General features: G+C 42.6%; 1 protein-coding gene across 1 annotated transcript; it reads left to right on the top strand.

Moving 5' to 3' along the window:
• The first annotated feature begins 2,793 nt into the window (after positions 1-2,793).
• Positions 2,794-19,558, top strand: SLC40A1 (solute carrier family 40 member 1). The gene is made up of 8 exons (XM_037398611.1): positions 2,794-3,086; positions 3,284-3,351; positions 7,771-7,930; positions 8,816-8,931; positions 9,258-9,384; positions 12,551-12,793; positions 14,519-15,184; positions 16,295-19,558. Exons 1-8 carry the CDS (start codon positions 3,044-3,046, stop codon positions 16,612-16,614), a joined length of 1,743 nt encoding a protein of 580 aa, XP_037254508.1. The 5' UTR covers positions 2,794-3,043; the 3' UTR covers positions 16,615-19,558.
• Positions 19,559-23,765: the final 4,207 nt, after the last annotated feature.

The following is a 23,765-nucleotide window of genomic DNA, read 5'->3' as shown; positions in this document are numbered from 1 at the left end:
GACAATTAGTCAGACCTGGGCTCGGATCCACACTGGTGTGCTGTCCCGTGATGTAAATCCCTGCTGCAAGACTGCTGAGCCGGGTCTACACCAAGTAAAACTGGTAACTCCTCTCACACGGCTTCTGGCTATTAAACACCTCCCTAAATGCATCAGAAATCTGTAAATATTGTGGTGAAAAGACTCCGGTGAGACAGCCGACCTGAAACAAGAACTGCATCTTTAAAAATAATCACAAGGGCTTCACAAGGCAATCTAATAAAATTTGGATTTAGTGGAGTATTAACATGAATGTTTGGGGCTTTTTCAGCAGCATCTTAGATGTAAGAATTGGAGTGCTCGAGCTGCTGTATTAGGTTTAACACTGGTCTTGTAAGGAATGTTCTGATATTCCCTGTTCGACGGGGGAAGAAACCTGAGCACAGACTTTAATAAGAATCTGGGGAAAGCTCATGGAGCAAAGTGGTGGCAAATTCAGGAGAAAAGCTACGGATTTCCTCCACCTGCCAACTCCGCTGCTTTTGGAAGTAGACAAACACTTCATAAACCAGCTATGGCCTTTTAGCTGTGTGCCTAGGCCCTCTGGACATTGGGCAGGGAAATTACTAGAAAAGGTGCTGTCACTGCCTTCAGATACAGGAATTCTGGATGGTACTTACTGTTTCTATAGGTAGTGGGGACCCTGTATCGCATGTGCGGTGACTCTGGTACGCCTGGGACATGTGTGACCTACAGCATATGAACTGCATGGTTTATTTGTGGTGTGCAAGTCGTGTGCATCATACATTGTGTGCTACGGCCAGGGTGGCTTTTGCGTGCAGATCAATCTTGCACTGACGTCCAATACATTCAGTATTTCACAGACACGTTCCATTCCCTGCGTCTGTCGTGGGCAGACTGTACATACTTCTGCACGAGAAATCCCAGAGAGCGCTAGGAACCATTGCTTTTTAAATTTCAAAGGATGGTAGGTATGTCTTCTTGGCCTTTTTTCATGCCTTAAAGATCACAACAAAGTGCATTACCTTGTAGGAAAAAAAGTAACAAAGATGATGAATTCACCCATCTAATCCTATATAAGGGATTTCACCTATATATCCTATATAAAAAATGTACAAAGTACAGCGAGCATTCAATCAGGAATAATAATTTAAACTCTAATTCTTCCAAATTGTTCTCTAGTGACAAAACCAGGTCTAACCAGCAGCGCTTTCCTGGGGAGCGTTCCTAGCGTTGCGGTACGGAGAGTGAACCTCTAGGATGCAGTTCTGCTGCTGCTGTGGCATGCCTGGTACCTGCCAGCCTAGGGCAGACCCCAGAGCCACCGAGCCCAGCACCCAAACTGGGACAGTGGCCAGGAGTGCCACCGGGGACAGGGTGGAAAAGATTCGTATCAAACATGTTGGCCTGTCCAGCCATGACAGGCACCTTGCGGTGCTCCTCGAGACCGTGCTGCCCGACCCGAGGAATTTAGACACCAGTCGCAGCCTTACTGCAGCCGAAACCCCGGTTAATTAGTGCGTCCACGTGTGGAATACACCAAAGTTGTTAGGAAAGGTGCAAGTGCCGACAGTTAATAGACTTAAAAGCAACTAAGCATCTGTTGATTCTGACATACTGCAGGTTATTTATTTAATGTGGGCTAATAGTATTAAAAATGTTAAGTTTTAGGAAAAATCATTCTCTTTATCTGTTAGTAAAGAATAATACAGTTTAAGCAGTAAGGCTTTAGAAGGCAAGCCATCAAGAAAATGGGCTCTACTGTTGATGCCAATCTGAGAAAAGATTTTGTGCGTTTTCTAAGGGACGTACCCCAAGAAGAAACACTTCACTCACCCAGGATAACCCATCCCATCAAAATAGTACTTTTAGGCTTCCTATGTTTATATGAATTTTTATTTCTGTATTTTTTTTTCCCAAGGTGTAGTTCCTTTTATGCAAAGGTTAAACTGTGATTCATGCATAGAAAGCCATCTAATTAATACTACGAATACTTTGAACAAGATCACAGGAGCGGCAGAACCAGAACAGGTTATTGTTCTGTTACGTCAGGCATTTGCTTCTGGGATGGCCTATATACTGGGGGGGAGGGGGGGGCAACCGGACCAGAGCAATTTTATACATATAAGAGGGAACTCTGCAATATTACACCATGGCAAAATTATCTCATCATCAGGTACCATTGTGTTTTCTGAAGCAGGGCAGGTGCTTCTTAATTATTTTCATAGCATCCTGAAAAAGCTAACCGATTGTACATTTTGATTGGCTTTTTATGTTCTATAAAAATACAGTTCCTGCTGGTGGTCATTGCCAGAGGTGGGTCACGTAGGGTACAGACAAAACATTGGCGGTAGGATGTGGCATACTCGATTTGAAGCGGACAGCCTGAGCCAGCATCAAAGGAGCGATCTCTGCACCATCTTCCTTAGAAGAGGTTATTCCAGTTAATAACTTAAATTTCGGTACCCCGTGGGGTTTGTGTTTTGGTTGTGGTTTTTTTTTTTTGAGAGCTCTGAACTGGGAGCACTGTCACCGGCGGGGCTTCCTGCCACAGCCGTGTGATACTTGGTGCTGGCCTTGCTCCCCCAGCTTCAGGATGGATACCCTGGAGTTTCAAGCCTTTTTCCAGGCGCGGGAAAGGAGCCCGGCGGGGGCACTCCGCTCCGGGGCGGCGCCGGGGGCCCAGCGCAGGGCGGGCGCTGCCGTGGGGGCGGGGCCGTGCCGTGCCGTGCCGTGCCGTGCCGTGCCGTGCGGGCGGGGCCGGCGGCCGCGTACAAAGGGCGGTGCGCGGCGGGGCCCCCCCAAGCCGCAGCCCCGCGCCTCCGGCAGCAGCGGACCCCGGAGTCAGCCGGGCGTCGCAGGGCGCTCGGCCCCCTCCCCGTTCCCGGCCGCGGCGGAGGGTGCCCGGCCGCGGCGCATAAGGCTAAGGCTTTCCGACTTCAGCTACAGTGCTAGCTAAGTCGGGGAAGGCAACACGGAGCGAAGCCGCGCGTCCCCCGCCTCCTCCGTGCAGCGGGCTGAGGCAGCGGCGCAGCGGGCCGGCATGGCGCGGCGAGCGGGGCCGGCGGGCGAGCGGCGGCGCGGCGGTCAGTGCGCGGGGGGGCGGCCGGGCTCCCGCTGGGCTCCGCTCACCGCCCCGGCGCGGAGGGGGCGGGGGGCCCCGGCGGGCGGGGGGCGCCGCCGCCCCGTAACGCGCGTCCCGGGGGCGGCCCCCCCGGCGGGGCTGCTGGGCACGGTGGGTGCGCCTCAGACTCCCTGAGCGTGTGTCTTGTTTCTCGTTTAGGATCCGTGCTTGCCTTCTTTACGTCTGCAAAGTTCCTTCTTTATCTTGGGCATGCACTGTCCACTTGGGTAAGTAAAGAGCCTGGCAGAAGTAGGGCTTTATTAATCTAGCGCGACTTACCTGCACGGGGTCGATACTCTGCAGAAAATCTCCACGGAATAGCACACCGCCACGAAGGCGGAGGGCTCGTTACAACGTCTGGCCGTTAAAAGCCTCCATAATCTTTACTTTGTATGTTGCAAGAGGCGCAGCTTTCAGTAGTGCTGCCCTGGGTTTCCCCAGGGCCTGGTTCTGTACCCTCTTGTGCTTGTAGGTAACCACAGAAGCAGTGAGACTCCTTCTAGAGTAAGCTCTGAGTGACAGAAGCGAAGCATAGGCTGTAACAGAATGAGAGACAGTCTGTTGCAACATGTGTTCGAAGGACTTGGATATTTACTAAGGGGCAATACTCTCCGTTTGCAATGGACCCATAACTGCCACTTGTTAGCAAACCTCTTGAGAGCGGCAGGGAATGTCTTTCTGGCAAAATGTTTGCCTTAGCAAATGCTCTCTTTCTGGCTAAGGTAACATGCTACCCAGTTTTTAATCATTTGAAGCATACTAAAAAAAAAAAAAAATCTTTAAAATATGCACTAAAAATAGACAATCTGGTTCTATTCCTATGATAAAATCTTATAATGCAATCTTAAGTTTCCATCCAGTGGCTTGATTCAAAAAGAAGTGGAAAGGCCCTACTATTCCCTGTTCTGTCTTTAGTCCTGTGTTTGGACCAGTTTAGCGTGTGCTTTGTATAGCATTGAACAAGTGGCTGATATACGGTTACACCGCTGCATGCAGAACCCTGGCAGCTCCTTGCTGGCGCTAACCTGAAAGGTCACACTGATGCTTCTGTTAATGGGAGCAGCCTTGGAGTGGTGTCACGCTGCTTTAAACAAGTGCATGATTTTAGCAATTATCAATATTGCTGAAGGAGCTGAATGGTGATGGTTCTGTTCAGGTTGCTGCTTTTTAGAGGCCAGGGTTGTAACCTGCAACAGTTTCTGTCAGGTCAATGCCTACAAAGTGCCCAACAGGGAGTTGGCTCAGCCCTGCGTACTCCTCTGAGGAGAGCAGCAAAGCTTGGTAGCGGGGCTGCTCTCGGGGTACATGAGTCAAGGTGACAAAGCAGGGTTTGAAAACAGTGTTGCACACCATAACAAACATTAAGACTGCAAGATGTCTTTTTAGCCGTTTAGTGGTATTAATGATTATCTCTTTGGTCTAGTCTGTTTTCTTTTGTGCTGCAAATCTTGACTCAAAACCAACCAAACCTGCTGAAGCAACATAAATACAGCTTATTTTGACAGGACTGGGCACAGGACTGCACCTTTTCTATCTCCTGAGCTTTAGTGTTCCTGTGGTCTGAACATTTTTGCTTACAGGAATGATAAACGAGCGCCTTAATCTTCAGGACTCAGAAGTAATAAATCATCTTTGTTCTAAAAGGGCTACATCTGCAATGCAAAAGCTGACAGAAATGTGGTTTTGCTGTGATTGAGAGAGCTAATTTGGTTTCTGTGTTACTAAGCCGTTCCCAAATACAGAAAAAAGCTGTAAATGATTAAACGTGTCACATCTCTGCAAATGCTTGGATTTGAACAAAGCCTGGACTTAGGCTGCTGTTGAGTAAGGCCCTTGAATGTGTGCTGTGATCTTAATAGTCCGGGCTGCGCTGCTGAACTGGAGGCTCCGAGCTTACGCTGTTGCCTTTTTTTTGTGCTTAATTTGTTACTGTCTGTCACTCGGCAGTGAAGAAAGTACAGAATGAAACGGCGTTCCCCTTGTTGGTGCCGGGAGGTCAGTCCCCTGCCTTGCCTGTGCCCCTCAGACCCCAGCAGGCCTGTCAGGAGGGAGTAGCCGGGCTACGGCTCGATCTGCTGCCTGCAGCTCTGAGACGGGGTTGTATACGTTTGGCCCGAGATTATTGTAAGGATAATTGTCACAGCAGAAGAGCCAGAACCATCTTTAAAAGGATGGGGATGCTAAACAGCTGTAGCTGTCAAGAGTTGAAATACCCACGTTTTGAGACAATTTAAGGTGGGATTAAGTGTATATATAGTTGACTTTGCCTGTTTCTGAAGGCAGTACTTGTTTACGTTTCAATAGGTAGAACTTAGCTTGCAATTACATACCTGCTTCAAACCTCTGTAGTTCACTAATATTATTCTTCCCTGATACTAATTTACCTTTGCTCTTCATGGTTTTTAATTCTTGAAAAAAAACCTCTTACTTCCAGGTTGGAACAGCTTTAGTTACTTGAAAAATTATCTGTGTTGATTGGCCTGTTCAAAATAGTCTGGGTAAATGCGTTGGATATAGTTGAACGGAGTTCACAGGCTCCTTAAATGAATTGTGTAGCAAAATTGTGATCTCGCTGGAGTCGGGAATCTTCCTGTGAGTGTCAAGTGAGGTCAGGTTTTTCACTCTGACATTAGTGGCTGGCATTGATTATAACATGCTCACATTTCTTAAAAATGCCTTTTTCATCTTGTGAGAATTCAGTAACTGAAACATCACTGCTGAAAGGGGAAAAAAAGAAACCCAAACCAAACTTCTGTTATGAAATTTTAATGTGAAAGTACTCTTTTGGCCTATTTTTTCTAGCTTAAATGGGTATGCAGGCTAATCAAAACTTGTTAACCCACCTGCATGTATTTTAAGTGAAATTTAGTAAAGAGGTGCCTCGGGTTGTATTAAGTGTGAGTGCTAGACTTGGGAAGTGGCATCCCGGTGTTTTCATTGCTGGAATACTTTCTATATACTTCTACTAACCATGGACTAAAAGTGGAACATATTTTACAGAAGACTTTACATGTCTCTGGAGAGTGAAAAATGGTTTAACATGTATGAGAGGGCACATCTAAGCTGATGTGCTTATGTTTGCATTTTTTTAATTGCTTTTAATCAAAAAAAATGTACAAAATCCAGAGGTTTTTCTTGAACAGGTGAACGTGATTGGGATGTAATTTTTTCTTTCCACTTAAGGTTAAGGAAACAATTATGAATGTTTTAATATTACGATATTTGAAGTAACCTCCTTCAAGGAGCTTCAGTAACATTAAAAGGCAAATTCCTTTTGTGCATCTGTACTACACTGAAGACTTCAATCAAACTTTGCAATTATTTTGAACCTCCAAACAGTATGCTTTTTATGTATCTTTGGATGTTATATGATCTGTTAGATCAGGCAGACTTTGCTTTTAAAAAGTGCTTTTATGTTAATGCTGTCCCCTTAGAAATTTGTACTATTCACTGTATCACATTGCTGCCTTATCTTAAATAAGCAATTGCTGAAGAAAACAGTTTCATGTTTGGTTTATAAAAGGCTAACATTAGAGACCCTTACTAAACACTGTGTGGCCTAGAATAGTGTGAAGGATTTCTATTCATCTGTTTCATTATTAATTACATAAAGTGTTTTTTTGTAGTGCATTTCTCTCAGTATGTGCAAAAACATATGTGACTCCTATCATGTGACCGACCACACAAAAACCTCAGTGATTTCATTCGCAAGCCACAGGTCTGTTTGGTAGCAGAATTAATGTTTTGAATAGTATGAAAACTACTTCACTTGAGCATGTTTAGCATTTTGGGTTTTTTTTAAGCTGTAGTTAAGTGATATCAGAACATGAAAATTGTGTATTCTAAGCAATAGGCTAGATAGGTTGAACTAGCAATGAGTTTGCAATGGGTTAAACAAGACCTGATATTCTACTTCTTAGTGATGTGCTGATGTTTAACGTTGTTACAAGATCTTAAGTCCATTGGCTTCGGAAACTTCAGTTAATATTTAGGAGAACATCTTCCATGATTTAGCCATATCCATCCTGAATTGTGTTGACTTGTTTTGGCTTGACCGGCTCTTGTGTTTTAAAGCAGCGTTTAAGCTTTGATCATCTAAGAACAAACTGCCAACTTGGAAAGTTACTTAAATAGTACTGGTAATCAATGAATCTGTTGATATTTGATTTGTGCTGGAGAATCTGTGTAAGCTTTCTGAGCCTTGTTGGTTGTGGCTGGTAACAAAAATATCTATTATAATAATATTAACAAAGTCCATTATGTAATGGACTTTGTTAATATTATAATAGAAAAAATCTGGGATATTTGACACGGTATTATAAACTGTGATGTTGCACTTGATTAGGACAGATTATTTTAGTGAAACTGGGATAAAATCAACAGTGGCAGGATGTAGTCATCAAAAATCCCAACCTAACCCCCAAAATAAAGTAAACCCAACATCTTTCCCCTGCCCCTTCCCCCCCTCCCCCCCCCCCCAAAAAAAAAAAAAAGAAACCAAAACAACCCCACACCTTGCCCCTGCATGTGTAACAAACCTTTATTTTAACACAAACTTTTGTCAGGACATTAGTGAAATAGTCAGCTTGGGTCCTCGCAAGGTGCGTATAGTGATGTGGCGTATGTACTCTCTGTTACTCTTTAAGGGAGATCGTATGTGGCATTTTGCTGTGTCTGTATTCCTGGTTGAACTTTACGGAAACAGCTTACTCCTGACGGCAGTCTACGGACTGGTTGTGGCGGGATCAGTTCTTCTCCTGGGAGCCATTATTGGAGACTGGGTGGACAAGAACTCCAGGCTCAAAGGTTAGATGCACAGAGCAGGTTATTTACTGAAGGATGGATCAAATTAATGTGAAAGGATAAAGCTGGTACTTAACTCCTCAAGTCAGATATGAGAATGGGGCTTGCTAAGTTTTTTGTGGTTTTTTTTTTTTTTGAAGAAGAGTGATGTTTGAGGGTGGTAATGATTATACAAAGATAGTGTCACAGACTGGAAGAAAACAGTTTTACATAGCAATGTATCTGCTACTCAGGCTAAACCTGTATAGTACGTATTAGTGTGTGGACATGCAACAGGTAAAAAGCACATCTCCTCAAGAACTACAGGCCCAGCTCTTTATAGCCTAATACTAACATATACTTGCGTTATTTGTTGTCTTCCATCTGGATACAAACATCTTCCACTTAGGTGTAATGTAAATGCAGTGCATGTTTACACTTACTTTAAATATGTATGCTCTGCTCTGTTTTATAAATAATGTGATATTACATTCTTCAGTATACAAAACGGCATCACTTCCATGGTATGCTGAAGATGAATTTTAGAGACCCAGGCTAAGCCCTGGTTTTGCCCCTTTAAAAATAGTTTCAGCATTTGAACAGGTACAGTTTGATGGTTTGTTTTTTTTTTTTTTTGACTAAGACCTACTTGGGCTGTAAACTGTTAAAAGCTGTGAGTTGTTAACAGCCACAAAGTTACATCAGACATTAATACTGTTTCTCTAAGACAAGGGAAGATTCAAAATCTAGTGTGAAGTATAGTTTTACCACTTAGTTTTGAGGGGGAGAATAAGAAATAAAAGCATTTAAAGATTTTTCGTGCATGTTCCTTAATATTAACTGCCTTAAGCTTATAGTTAGCTCATTCTTATGTTCATAGCTGTTGCTGTCTGTTTTGATTTGAAACAGTGGCCCAGACATCCTTGATTGTACAGAATGCGTCTGTCATCCTGTGTGGTATCATCCTGATGGTTATCTTCTTGTTTAAGACTGAGCTTTTGACCTTATACCATGGATGGCTTCTGGTGAGTGCTTGAACATGTTGATAAGGAATTAATTTGCAAAGAAACTTATGGGGAGCGTGGGAGACAGGTGAATTTTGATTTCTCTCTAGTCTGTTTAGACATTTCTGGGAGCTAAAACTGGCAAATAAACTTTGAGCTAGTTGGATAAACAAAGGTGTACATTTTCTGTCAGGAATTGTAAAGTAGACTTGGTCGTGTTTTGTCTGAAGAACAACACTAAAATGTATGGATTCAAATGTAAAAATGTCTTTTCTGGTTGTACAGGGTAGGAGTGGAGATCTCCATCAATTTTCTCACATTGTAACTCTTTCCCCCCATTTCTCTAGACGATGTGCTATATCCTGGTTATCACAATAGCAAATATTGCCAATTTGGCCAGCACTGCCACAGCCATCACAATTCAGAGGGACTGGATTGTTGTGGTTGCAGGGGAAGACAGAAGCAAACTGGCAGGTGAAATATGTTGCCTTTTTAATACCTTTAAATGTCTTAATTTCAAAGATTGTTTTTTAGAGTTTTCCAGACGTCAGCACATCTTTGAGTCCCAGATACTATTTTACAGCAGGTAAAAAAGGGCAGCCTTTATTTTCCTCTCCACTGCTCTAGACTACACTTAGAAGATTAGAAATTACTGTTGTGATGACAGTGTAGTTAGGCATCCCTAAACTTGATTTGTCCACTTTTTAGTCCTGCTGCAGCTTTGTTGGGAAAACTTTACTCTTGCTGAACAAAAACAGACACCACACTCTTAAATCAAATAACCAGTGTTTAATAGAAAAGCTATTTAACTTCCAGGCACTTAAAGCGAAGTGTCGCAATACTTTATTTTTAGGTCCCTGGAATGAAATGGAAAACTGTTGCGTAACTGGGCTCCTCACATAGGAATCAAGAAAGAGGTACATGAGAATGAAGTCCAGAACTGTAAATAGGCAGATGAGAAAATTGCTGGTAGGAAATGATGTGCATGCAGATATATTTGAAATAGGGCACTTCTCTAGCATTAGATGTCTAACTCAGAGCTGTGAGCACTTTTCTTCAGTTGGAACTGAAAGCTCTGTATTCCTTTAATATCAGATACCTTTGTTATTAGGCTATAGATTTAATCTTCCTCTTTGCCTAGTAAATATTTTTCCTTCTTTCCCCTTTCTTGCACAGTGGTGTGGCTTTATTAGGAGAGAGAGTGAGTTCCCATTCTAATTCTGCTGCAGCCTGGTAGTCGTGGCACTGCTTAGATGGGAGAGATTGTTTGGGATCCTCTTCCCCAAGGATGCATTGAACCTGACCCTCCTTGCTGGAGGGTACTGCTGGCTGCAAGCCCATTCACCCCAAGGGGTGTGTGATTCACCTCTGGCTCTGACTGAACAGACGGTGTGGGAAGCAACATGTATTTTCTTTTGCAGTGAACTTGGCCAGGCTTTGTGGGCTCTGAGTCAACCCTATAAGGGAACTTAGGCCTTCCCAGATATAAGAACTGATGCTGAAGTGTGAACAAGGCACAGAGCAGCTTAACATAGCCAAGACATCTTCAGCTCGCTGGAGTAACTCTGGGACCAAAGTTTTAAGTCTGACACTTGTGGAGTTTAGATACCTCCAGGCCTAGACAGCATTTCAGCTTGTGGACTCTGATTTTTGGATGAAGCTGCTTAACTTGCCCATAAAGTTCAGTTTACATATCGGAGTCTTTTTAGGGATTTGAATCCTATATTGCAGATTTATTCTGTATCTCCAGTAAAGGAATCTTACTTGCCTGTTTCATCCAGGAGAGGCTAGTTATTAGATATATTAAGTGTCTTGCTTTCATTTCCCAGTGTACCGATTTTCCACCATAGTCTTTTATTTTGACCTTGCAGTGCCTTTTAAGGCACGTTTTAGTACCTTTTTAGGTACAGAGCAGCAGTACAGGTTAACTTTCTTTATGCGTGTGAATCACTAGTAGAAAAATGCCATCTATCTGTAAAAGTCTTAAAGTTCTAATGGTCCTCGTTAACCTTTCTTGTGTCAGATCTTACTCAGCAAATTGTCTCCCCAGTCCCTGTGCTGCTTCCTACACATGAGATAAGGCACAGGCCACGCCTGGGGAGAAGTGCGGCATGGGAGGCAGTCCTGCCTCTCTGCTGTGTCACGATCTCCATTGGAATTGTATGACCACTTCTAGGCTGGATTGAAAAATCAGGCAAGAGGTTACTCCAAACTCTCATGCAACTTAATTTAAAAACAAAAAGCCCCACTGAGCAAGTGCCTTAGTTCAATGGATCTATCTAAAGGATCTCCTCCAGGCTGAACAGAGTTGTTGTGTGTGTGATAGTAATTGTAACTGGGAGATTGTGGAAATTGCTTAACATAAAATTGAACACCTGCATTGACTCTGCAGCAGATACTGTTGTCCAGCTCTGCGCTGTTCCTCAGGGGAGCCTTAGTTAAGCAAGTTAGGGAAATGAGGAAATGCCTTGGCTTCCCCTTCTTTGTTGTCCTTGATTAGTTTTTCTATTCACTCTTAGTTTGTACCTTTTCTGAGTGGGAGTATTTGCCTTCCTCAGCTCGAAACCCAGAGCTTAGTTCTTGGAATTTCTAAAGCCAAATATTGTGCAAGTATGTAACTTATCTTAGTTAACCATCAGTCAAATAGTTAAGATCGAATCGACTTTTGAATTCTAAATAGAATAACCTAAACATTTCTTTGAACAGCAAAGAGTAATTTTCTACAGATTCAGAAAAGCAGCTTCATGCTAGTATACGGTTTCACTTGCCCTTCAAAGGCTCTGATTTCATAATAGGACTCTAGAAGGGTTTGAGATGCACTTCTAAGTAGCATAAAGCCCTGATGTGTAAAACTACTGAGTGCTGAAGTGACTTTTAGAAGTGGAACAATGGTACCATTAATGGGAAGCTTACAGGAGCCCGGAGGGCATAGTGATGCTAAAGTGGATAAGGTTGGGGAGGCTGAGATGTCACCTACCAGCAAATGGAAGATGTGTTTGCACTAAGAATGGGCTCCTTGTTTTGACCGGAGACATCAAAGTGTGGACCAGAAAGGAGTGAGGACTTTGCTCAGTAAGTTCTGAGACTGCCTACAGCTGCCATCGACCAATGTGACTCAATAAGGAAATTTAGTAATTTCAAAGGTCTGTTGCTATCGTGGTGGGTGCTGTGGTCACCAGTTATAAGAAGTCAGTGGAGGAGATTAGGGGATACATGGTCTGGTACTGGGAGGTAGTAGTTGCTAAAATTATATTTACAGGAAAGAATTCTACCGTGTGGAATTCCTTTTTATGTCTGGAGTTAGGCTAGGGGCCCGTAATATCACTAGGATGTCAGGGTAGTCTGATCTCATGACTAACAGTTACTTGCAGGAGCAAGCTAAACCTGGAAGACCTCCTGCAGGCAAAACTGTTGGGAGCGGGGTTTTGGCTTACAAACACCTTGGTTGATCACAACTTAAATGTTGCAATGCTCTAAAGGTGCCCCTGGTTAGCAGCTGTAACTCCTGCTCGAACCAGTTATAGCTGGGGCAGGACTTTGTAGCTGGATGTATATATACGTGTGCAGTCGTCAGGTGTGTTAGTGAATGTTTTACTGTAAGTTTTCAGCAATTACTTTGTATCTTCCAATAATTTGACAGATATGAATGCCACAATAAGAAGAATTGACCAGTTGACCAACATCCTGGCCCCAATGGCAGTTGGTCAGATAATGACGTTTGGCTCCCCGATGATTGGCTGCGGATTCATTTCTGGCTGGAACCTGATGTCAATGTGTGTGGAATATCTGCTGCTCTGGAAGGTTTATCAGAAAACCCCTACCCTGGCTCTCAAATGTGCAAAAGTTGAAGAATCGGAACTGAAACAGCTGAATGTGAAGAAAGGTATTGAAAACACAAAAGTATTCTGTGAATTTCAACAGTTATTCACTGTATCAGTCGAACTGAAGTGTGGACTTGCCTTTCACAGACGCTGCTGTGAGGCTGTATAGCTGCCTGCTCGTAGCATGGACATGTCAGGTTTTGGATACAGATACCAGGGGCTCTAATCCAAGTAACAACCCTTTGTGCAGCTATTTGAGGAAACCTGTAAAATGCAGCCAAAGAATGAATTATCTTCTTTTAATTAGTCCTTTAGAGTGACCGCCCTGTTACTTGGGGCTGATGATGAGGAATGCTCCTGTCCATCTGTACCATAGTTAATAAGCTGGACGAAGCCCTTTGTGTGATCTACGAGCAAAACAGCCTGCATAGGACTCTTTCCTGCTAATTCAGCTCTGCTTACTCGTAGTACTAACAGGCTTTCAGGAGGCTGTAGAATAGGTGGTAGTATTTCTAGTCTGGCATGCTTCAGTGAGTTCCACATGCTGCGGGAAATGGTGGAGAAAAAAATAAATTACTTTGAGCTACTCTGCTCTAAATCCCAGTTGTTCAGCTTGACTAAGAAAGCAGGGTACTAAACTCAAGTGTTTTCCCATTTTCAGGGTACCAGTAAGTGGATACCCCTGAAAGCTCATGCTATAGGCTCCCAACTACAACCTGCTGTGGTTGATTATTTTTTTAAAGAAAAGTTATAAAGAATTTGGATTTTAAAAGCTAGTTAGGAATCTGCTCTTTGCTCAATATATAGTGAGATAGGAGGCTGCTACTAAAAGTATTGAAGAGGCATTTCTTCCCAGCTAGCGGATCCCCTGTGGTAATAGCTGGTCCACTAATCTGTCAAGACTAAGCTGATGGCAGCCTAGGATGGGGGAGCAAGATAAAGAGCATAGAAGGCTCTGTAGCTTTGCAACTGGTTCTTGAATGCCCCTGAAGAATGAAGCATTTAACAACTGTCAGTATGTAGGAAACATCTCCTAAAGTTTGCTGTTTCAGTAGATGAGTTGCCTTTTTAAAAGTTGCAGAAATACTTTGTTTCACTTGCTGTGTGTGGAGCTCTTCAGACTCGGCAGTGTAAAAACACAGCTCAGGCATTCAAGCATCTATCAACATTAGTGGTTTCTATCAATGTTACTAATCTGTGGGTTTTCTGGATTTTTGTTTGACCGGTGGAAGTGCCTTTCTCCTGTATTGGAGGGGAAAGGGAACTGTAGAAAAGCATCGTCTGAGTCTTATGGTTTTCTTTTTTTAAGTCAAGTTTTGAAAGCTTTTGGCTTTGGTAGCCTTCAGCAAGCATATCTGCCTTAGTTCTTCTACCATGATATGAGGTACTGATGGTGGGGGAAGTATTCCCGATGTTCTGTGGTTAGTGCATTTAAACATGCAATGTTAAAATGCAAACCAACATTGGCATTCCTTAAGCAAACAATTTCTTTATGGAAATGGAGCACTTGCTCACAAGTCTAAGGAAGAGAAGCAGGCTGTGTTTTCTCTGAGCACAATTTAATTAAATAAGCAGGAGTCTGACAGGGATAAACCTTAGCTGACCTTACTAGACAGGTGGGATTTAAGGACACTTCAAGACATTCAGGTGATCAGAGGATGGTTGACTGCAGAATTTAACTGATGCACTTCTGTAGCAGCGAGCTTAACTGCAAGCGATTGTCTCGCAGTTTGCACTCCGGGCTTTCCGGGCAGGCGTGTGCCTAACGGTTACATTTCTGTTTACAGAGAGTGACACGAAACCAGCTGAAGGAGTGCAGTTAATTGTTGAGAAAGATGTAACTGGCTTTGAGCGCCAACAGGAGAAGGAGATCGGCTGCGCTGCCCGCATCGCCGAACCTTTCATCACGTTCCGTGATGGATGGGTGGCGTACTACAACCAGCCGGTGTTCCTTGCCGGCATGGGTCTTGCATTTCTGTACATGACTGTTCTGGGCTTTGATTGTATCACCACCGGCTATGCATACACCCAGGGCTTGAGTGGCTCTGTGCTGAGCCTCCTGATGGGTGCCTCGGCAGTCACTGGAATCATGGGAACAGTAGCTTTCACTTGGCTTCGTCGCAAATGTGGCCTGGTTCGCACGGGCCTCATTTCTGGAGTTGCTCAGTTTGCTTGTCTGGTTTTATGTGCCATCTCTGTGTTCATGCCTGGAAGTCCTATGGATTTGACTGTTTCCCCGTTCGCTGACATCAGTGCCAGGCTGTTTGAAAGTGAACGATTACCTACTATAGCATCTCCAGAAGATAAACCTGGAATGGTTTTTGCAACTGGAATGCCCAACTTGTTAAACGGGTCTACTACTCCTGCTAACAGCGACCCAGAGATGAGTCCTGAGCCTGTGCCTTTAATCTCTGTTAGTCTCCTGTTTGCAGGAGTCATTGCTGCTAGAGTTGGTAAGTATTACATCTCTGTTTAAAATCTGCTCTACTGGCTGCCTGTCCACTAAATACAAGTTTGAGTTCAGAATTGTAGGCTATGGTGGTTGTGTCACATTTCTAAGGCTAATTCATTGTATTCCACATAAAAATAGAACAATCTTGCAATAGTGCCACTAGTGCACAGACTGCAGTACTAATTTCTTGTGTATTGTATATCCCTAATAGGGGAAAAGTTACCACATCTGGAAATGAATGTAACGTTTTTTGGAATGCTCATCTCTAAATGATCTTCCTTCACGACCAAATAAAACCATTTGTTAATAGGAAACAGAACTCAACACATCTGCTATGAAAACCTTCAAACTTAGCAGTTCACTAAACGAATCCATTCACTAAAACTGTCTGACCTTTAAACTTGTGACCAGCAAGGAGATTTAGAACAGAAACTTAGATTTGGATGACAGATTAATTTTTTGAGGAATTGCTGGTTAGCATTAGTATTACTGTCTGTCAGCGGAAGTGGCAGTCAAATGTGTAAATGTAATGAACAGTAGTTCTCATCTGTAGAATTTTTGTACTCTTAATTTCTGCAGGTTTTTCTGGGGTTTGGAGGAATAAAATACTTCATTCACATGTATTAGGTTTGTCTGCAAGATAAACTTCTAAAACTCAATCTTTAATAGACTAAACTAGTACAGAAGCTCATGCCAACTGAGACTGTAAGTTAGGTGTTCTGCATAGCTGAAAATGTGTTTGACTTTTTTGCAAGCCTCTTAGGCAAAACTTAGCGCTTGTAGCTAGCATGATCACACTGTAAGGAGCTGTTACAGCTGTTTAAATAAGGAACAGACGAGTGAAGCGTTAACTTGATAGACGTGTTGAAGAAGTATGTGACAGGCAAGGTAATGTGTCAAGCTGTATGTATTATTTCAGGAAATACTAGTAAAGGGGAAGTAAATTGCTCTTGACTGTCGTGGTGAAATCCATTGCAGTCTGCCAAGAGGCTAGCTTGTCCTCAGCACTTCTGCCAGAAGTGAGTGTGTGGCAGTATAAATTTAATTGTGCAGTAATGAACTTACCATGAGAAGCCCAGTCGTATGGATAACTGTTTTTTTCTCTCCATAGGCCTTTGGTCCTTTGATTTGACTGTCACACAGTTGCTCCAAGAAAATGTGGTAGAATCTGAAAGAGGTATCATAAATGGTGTCCAAAACTCCATGAATTATCTTCTTGATTTGCTGCACTTCATCATGGTCATCTTGGCCCCGAACCCTGAAGCTTTTGGCTTACTGGTGCTTATTTCTGTGTCTTTTGTTGCAATGGGCCACATCATGTACTTCAGATTTGCCCAAAAAAGCTTGGGAAAACAACTTTTTGTTTGTTGCACTCCTGATCCCAAAGCAGTCTCTGACGGTTCACCACCTGGTAATACATCTACTGTCTGAAAGGATCCACTTCTTACTAACCTGCTACAGGAATATCATGGCTAAACACATGCTGCCTTCTGTGACCCTGCCTAAGGTGTTTCTCTAGAGTTGAATGCAGAAGTTAGCTGTTTGAGGATGCTGTCCCAAGAGAGCTAAAATTCATCTCAGTTTCATTTTTACACTTTTACAAAATCCAGTGTAGTTGGATCTTGACAGCTGGTGTTTCAAAGGATCCCGCAAGTCATACATCTAGTACTTATTTGATCGCAAAAAAAAAGGTGAATTTGTGTTGCTGACCCCCACAGCGATACTGTTTAGTGGGTATACATACTCAATTTCTTCATGAATTCTGAACAATTCTTGTTTTCATAGAGAAAAATGAGAGAGATCTTTTATTTAGTTGCTTCAGAGTAACTTGATATACAGTATTTAGTTTTCTGGTTTTTTTTCTTTTTTTTTTTCCCCCATACCATGAATAGTTCTGCTCCCCTATCTTCTCAACTTGGTATAAACATCCTGCTTGGATTCCTGAAGTGGACTCCAAATGCCAATATTTTCCCCAAACACCTGTTTAGTATTCTATCTGTTTTGGTTTAACTTTAGAGAAACACTTCTGTAGTTTTGTGTGTTGCCTTACAAATTAGACAAGTGCTAGGTACAGGATATTGTATTACACTTTTGTTGCACTTGATAACATAACACATAGCCTCATTTTAACAGTTGCTATTAATGTAACATTATAAAGCATGGCTTTTTTTAATTGCAAGTGACAGGTCTGCTCGGGTTTGATGTAGCAGAAAGTGCTAAGGTCAGGAGTACTGGTACAGAAAGATAAAGTCTAGGGCTAACTTAGTTTTTGCCTCAGAGTACAAGCAGCTGTAGTTTCTTTTGAACACCTTTTGTTTTCAGAAACCCTATTAAAACCTGACATATTGAAAATTATTAGTATTCCAGACAAAAGAAGCCGGAAAGTGGATTTCTTGCATTTAGCTGTCTTACATGTGTGTGAATTTTGACTTAGTTTGATACTGCTAAGACAATGGGATGTTGGACTGCGTGGCCCTCTAAAGCAACTTCAGACTGATGAAGAATGTTATGTCCCTCTGATTTTCAAGAAGTTCTTGTGTGGTGTTTTTTTGACCCTGCACGTGTACTAACACAGTACTTTCATAGTCATTAACCATACGTGCACTTTTGTAGGAACTACTCTACGCACTTTGCTTTCGCAGTGGAGTTGAACCTGGTGGTGTTCTGAGTTTTCCTCTGGCATGACAGTATGACTTCTGAACTTCAATCTTTGTACAATGTTTGTTTGCAAAATAAGTGGTATGCAAAAACATATGACAACTTGCAAAAAGTGTCCTCTAACTTTTAAGGCTTTTTGTATTTTAGGTACTGTCCTTCACACAGTCATCTGTGTTGCCAGCCTTCAACCCTGGAATGTAAGTGTGTGAACTCTGTTGACACTGAAGGTGTTACACCAGGGCTGAACCTAGGCCATTCATCATAAAATTTGCAATGAATTACATTATATATCAAACTAAATAGAATTTAAACAAAAACCTCTAGAGGCTTTTGTCTCAAATTACAATATTTTGTAAGGGGAGGGGAAGTGAAGGAGTAGGAAGCCAATGTACAGCCAATGCACTTGTAGCCCTCAGTATTCAACAACTGGATGTAACAATCTTCCTCCTCTTAATGGACCAAATGTAGTCATTACTGCTATGTTACTGAAAGTTTCTCAGGGATGTTTTCACTAGGTTTATAAGTGTTTATACTTTGACCAAGCTTTTGGGTTTTGATATAATCAAGTAAAATATGTAAATTAGAATAGCTTTGAAATTTGTGACTCAGGACTGAGTGTAGCTTCTTAAGGAAAAGGGAATTTTGCCATCAGCAGAATTTGAGTCAGAAGACAAAACAAGCATATCTACATTTGTAGAATAAATATGCCCAAAGGAGGATAGCTTGTACACTATAAGTACACTAGTAAATGAAATACCTCCGATTTGCCAAATATGTTTTCTTATGTGTCTCTAATCTAAATTGGGACCAGATTTTAATACTGCCGAACGTAAAGGTAGCCTGAACGTCAGTGAATGCCTCTATATGCACTGTGAACATCGGAATGCCACTGTATATATTGGATTCACTGGCCATCAGGGAAGCCAAGCTGGAAATGCAGCTTCTTGTGGGCTGTCTGTAGCCTACAGAACCCAGTGTGCCTAAAGCTTAATGCTGCAGCACTAAGCACCACACATCCCAGAGAGGATGTATTCCTCTAGAGTGCTCTAAAAACATAACAGAACTGGGAACATACCATGTTCCCATGTGTTCCTAAAATTTTGGGGTTTTTTTTATTCCAAGAGTAATGTAGTCTTGAGTTGCATAGAAATTTGTTGCATGAATGGATCCACTAGATAGTGCAGTCTGAATCTCGAGCCAAAAAAAAAGCAATGGAGGGACTGGACCTTGGTATTTTGTACACATAATATTGCTAGGATTTGTTTTCGGATACATGACTGGAAGGCAAGACAATCCTAAAAGAGAAGAAAGGTGGATACTAGCTTTAAGAAGAATAAAGATGTATAAATTGGAAATCTTGTTATGTATTGGTCTGAGTTGGATGTCAAAAAAAAGTACGCTGCTTGAGCACAACCCATTTGTGTATAAGTCTTTAAGATGTATGCAGACACCTGTACTGATTAGTGCTTTGAAGCAATGTGGAGCCTGAAGTCTTACTTAGCAGGACTTTCATTAAGTAAGCATTTTTGGCCTTGTATTTATTTATTTTTTTTCTAAAATGTATCCAATTTGGATGAAAACTGCCCTTAAAATGTACGCACTAGAAATCAATCTTACCAGAATAGCATATTTTATTATAAAACCTTATGCTGGACATAGTATTGATTCATGTTATTGCTGTTGTTAAAGCTAATGAATAAATTTGCATAAAATATTATTTGTCCTGTGTTATTCTGTTTGTGGGCATCTTGGTGTGCTGTGTTTAGCACAGATCCTGCAGATGAAGGTTTTCCACAGTGATGGGATGGAAACGGCTGTGAAGCACAAACAAATAGCATTGAGGAGGGAGCAGGTGACAAGTGTAGTAAAAGCCTTTCTGTGACTGAGCTCTGGCTTTAGTGAACTGATTTTTATTTAGTATCTGCAGCGGTAACCTAAGATGCAATAGCTGAAGCTGTGGTCTTACAACCTGAGCCCAGGACCGGTGTTGGTGATACAGCGGTCTGGTGTATTGGCTTGCTGAGCGACAGAAGGAAAAGGATTCTGCCTTCTCAGTCATCTTTTTAGTGTACTGAATCTGAGCTGATGGCTTTCTGCAGCAGCCACCCGTAGGGGAGAACACTGGGCAGAAGAGTGGTCACAAATAAACGTGATGCTTTTAATATTCCAGTTTTAGTCTTGAAAAGTACCTGGTTCTTGTTCAGTGCATTAGGATACACTTAGGTGAGGAATCCATCTTTGGAAGGATGCTGTGCTCAGTCACTGGGGTTTCCCTGAACTGATTCCTCTTTGAACTAGAGGTTTTCCTAGAAAAATACCTGTGTGGGTTGTCCTCAGTTATTACTATGTTAATACCCTATGGGAATTAGAATTATTGCTAGTAATACTTGGTTATTCCCATGTGGGAATTAGAATGCAAGGCGTTAAAACTACAGCCTTCATTGCATGTACCAGACTTGGTAGCATTAGGGTAAGTGACGTGCCCCTGTAATGGGAGCTGCAAAAATGTCGAAGTCAGGTTACCGGTTTTACATTTTTAGGAACGTTAACTTCCTTTGCTGCCACGTACAAACTGAGAAAAGTGTTAGTTCCGACTTGAAAATGTAGTCATGCTGATCCACTCCTGTAGGTACAGAGAAAAAAGAATTGTGAGTCGTGTTGTGCAGCAAACTTGGTGGATAAACCCCCTTTTTCTGGCTGAAGGCGGCCCTTCTCAGCTTACCCTTTCATGGCTTCAGGGTTTTCCTTTGCTCAGGTGTTCATGTTTTGGGAAGTTCTGAGTTTTGTAAGACCCTGTGGAACTCTGTGCTCAGCAAACAAACGCAGAATGATTGAAGACACCACTCTGTTTACTTGCTTGTTGCACTGCTTTGCTTACTAGGTAGTTGAGATACCAGCTCTGCCTGTGGAAGGCAATGTGTATTGCATGTTACATATTTTATTGTTTTGCTCTGGAATACTTAATTGCTTTTATTTTCAAAAGTTTTGTGGTTTGTTTTTTTGTTGGGTTTTTTTTTTTTTTCTGAGCACTGAGGATGCAGGGATTGAAAATCGAATCTTTTTAGAGGAAAAAAGGTAGTGTGAACTCAGTCCCTTCAATTTAAACTTTTTTTGTTTCCTTAATGAGAAAGCTGTCTCTTACAAATTCCCCGAAAGGTTAATATCTAGTTGTTTTAAAATACTACAGTTACTGCTGTCTTTGCTTCTACAAAGCGTGTGGTATACGTACCCCAGGTTGGCAGAGCTAGCTCGTTCCCTCCGTTAGCTGGTGAGCGTGCCCTCGGTGCTGGCTGGGGAAGATCACAGGTTTTCATGTCCTGGTGTTACACACGCCTTTCCCACTGGACAGAGGCTCCTTTCACAGCCTCCTACATGACTGCTTTTGCAAAGCACGTATTTAAGCTCTTAATCTATAAAGGATCACAATTTGAAGGTAGAGCTTCAGAAAGAAACCAAATATTCTGTAATTGCTATGATCAGGCAATTCCAGGCTCGTTAAAAATAATCATTTCCACTGCTTTTTGGTATTAGAAACTAGCAGCTGCTACTGAGTGGATGCCAAGTCATAGGTTCTTTGTGACTTTGAAGTGGTAATGGTTTACAAGTGAACCCGGAGTAATTCCGAGTGAAGTTTGTTTCTGCTAGAGCAGAGCTCAAGAGATCCAGCTTTTCTGAGCCTGGCGCTGTGGGGGTGCTGATGCTGTTCACCTGCCTCAGGACTGACGTGTTTCCAGTTGTGCCGTACCCTGCGTTCGGATCTTTCTCAAGTACTCGGTACTGGAGAAGCTAGCAGTAAGTATTACTAGTCCTTACTATCTCACCTTGTATACTTGCACATTGGTTTTCCTCCTTGGGGGTGCCGTTACCTGCAGGGTGTAATAATCGCTGTAGGACTGGAAGTATTTTATTCCTGGAGGAAGGCTATGCCTCTAGCTTCTGCTTTAAACAAGACAGACTATATTTTGCAACTCCGAAGGGCAGAAACAACTGAGCAAGGATGTTTGCTTAAAGGCTTGCAAAGTGCATGGACAAAGTGCACGCTGTTCAATAATGCTTTTTCAAATACTTCAGCTTGTCCTTGCGCAGGTCAGTACTTCTTCCTAGTTAAACTTTATTGCAGTTGGTCACAGGAGAAGCATGCAACTGTGTGCTTTCCACTCTTATTCTAGGTATGGAGTGATGGAGCAATCTGTCTTCACACATGCCGAGTCAAGAGTTCTTAATCCTTTGTAAATGCACGGGAAGTTACTCATGTTTAGAAAATCTGACTCTTCTCCTTTGGCAGATAAGGGAAAGAGAATGTACAGTAGATGCTGCTGTTAGAACTTCAGTGGGTATCTAAGCATACCTCATTACGACCAAAACCACCCCCCAAAACAGCAAACTGCTGATTAAAGCTGTACAGATTGGCTTAGAAGACAGCGGTATGTAGCCTGTATGATTCATGAACTGAATCGTTCTCTTTCAAACTGGGAAAAATGGAGTGCTGCATCCCATTTTTCCTTCATGTCTGCCTTGAAGAGCTGTGCTGGCTGGAAAGAAACCAGAAGAGTGCAACGGTTGTAATCACAGCTCTAGGAAATGAGACGAGGGTGAAAGAATTAGGGTCATTTAGAGACGAGAGGTGATGTGCTAACAATACTTGACTGGTAAAAAGGGGATGGGACTAAGGTATAATCCTGCCTGAGAAGACGAGCATCAACAAAGTCAGATTACAGCATGCTTGAAACCCTGGAAGTTGTGGAGTTTCTAATCCTGAATGTCTTCTAGGGTAGGTACCGTTTTCCCAGCTCTGTTCTTCTCCGATTGCATGTGATGTGTTTCTGCAGTTCTTCCAGTTCAGTGTTTCCTCTAGGACCACTGCTGGGAGAGCCGGGTGCTTCACACGGACAACACCCCCCGCCCTGCCAGCTAACCGCCTCCAGAGAGCTGCCCAGTGGGCAGCTGGTCCATCAATCCATATATCTTTTCCCTTCGTTTAATGTCTTGGTCTTTGCTTTCAGTTTGCGAGCCATCTCTGAATTCACTCTTACGAGCTGTTCTGCGGGATTATTAGAGCTTTCAGGCATCTTTTATACGAGCGAAAGCTTTTTTGCTGGGTGCTGTCAGAGCCCGCAGTCACCGCGGTCAGGTTGCGTGGAGCAGTGATCCAGCACCTTTGCGAAGGGGTGCTGGCCGAAGACGGAGAGCCGAAATACGTGTTCGAAAGAACAAAGTAGTTCATGTGAAAATCTTCTTTATGCTTGGAAAGTACAAGCAAAGCAGCTTCAGCACCTTTTCACCTAAAGATCCTTTTTAAGTAGGACACCTCAAGCGAAGAAAACTCCTGACGTTAACATTTGCAATACAGTTCAAACCATTTCAGATACTTTGTCTTGCACTGAAGGACTGAAACCGATGCCTCTTGATTAATGTTCACATAATTTCAGCCAAGAATCTTCTTTAACTAAACAAAGTCTTCTGAATTATTTAGTATGATAGTTAGGAATACTACATTTGCCCTCAAGTTTTTTTGTTACGACAGGACGAATATCCCTGTTTTCATTAGGCAGACTGGCCAGGAGTGTTTTCCAGAATGCCCACATGTAATATTCCTAGTGTGTACGTATCCCCTGCAGCCTGCTGCTTTGAGATCTTCAGGCTGGCGGTGGCCTGCTGATTTCAGTAAGGGCTGCAGACCTCAGCTTGGAGGATTTGGACAGTGTGTTTCCTGGGGCTGCTCCTAGAAAGGCACAGTTGGGTTCTAAGGATGCTAAAAAGTTTGAATCCCTTCACTTCTGGGAGCTCCCTCCCCTTGGCTGACCATGTTACACATAAGAACCGACAGGGAGTTATAAAAATATGTGGTCTATCCAGCTGAGAAAGAGGGAGGAGGAGTTGTCCATGTCAGAAATATTTGTTCAGCTGCTACTGGAGTAAGGCCA

Source organism: Falco rusticolus, chromosome 8 (genome assembly GCF_015220075.1).
Source record: "Falco rusticolus isolate bFalRus1 chromosome 8, bFalRus1.pri, whole genome shotgun sequence".
Lineage (NCBI taxonomy): Eukaryota > Metazoa > Chordata > Aves > Falconiformes > Falconidae > Falco > Falco rusticolus.
This window is presented reverse-complemented; position numbering and strand designations above follow the sequence as displayed.

Bases quoted from the DNA above. Each gene is read 5' to 3' on its own strand.
- SLC40A1 (XM_037398611.1), top strand. From the start codon at position 3,044: ATGGCGCGGCGAGCGGGGCCGGCGGGCGAGCGGCGGCGCGGCG. The intron at 8,932-9,257 runs GTGAGTGCTTGA...CCATTTCTCTAG, and splicing joins TATACCATGGATGGCTTCTG to ACGATGTGCTATATCCTGGT. The intron at 12,794-14,518 runs GTATTGAAAACA...TTCTGTTTACAG, and splicing joins ACAGCTGAATGTGAAGAAAG to AGAGTGACACGAAACCAGCT.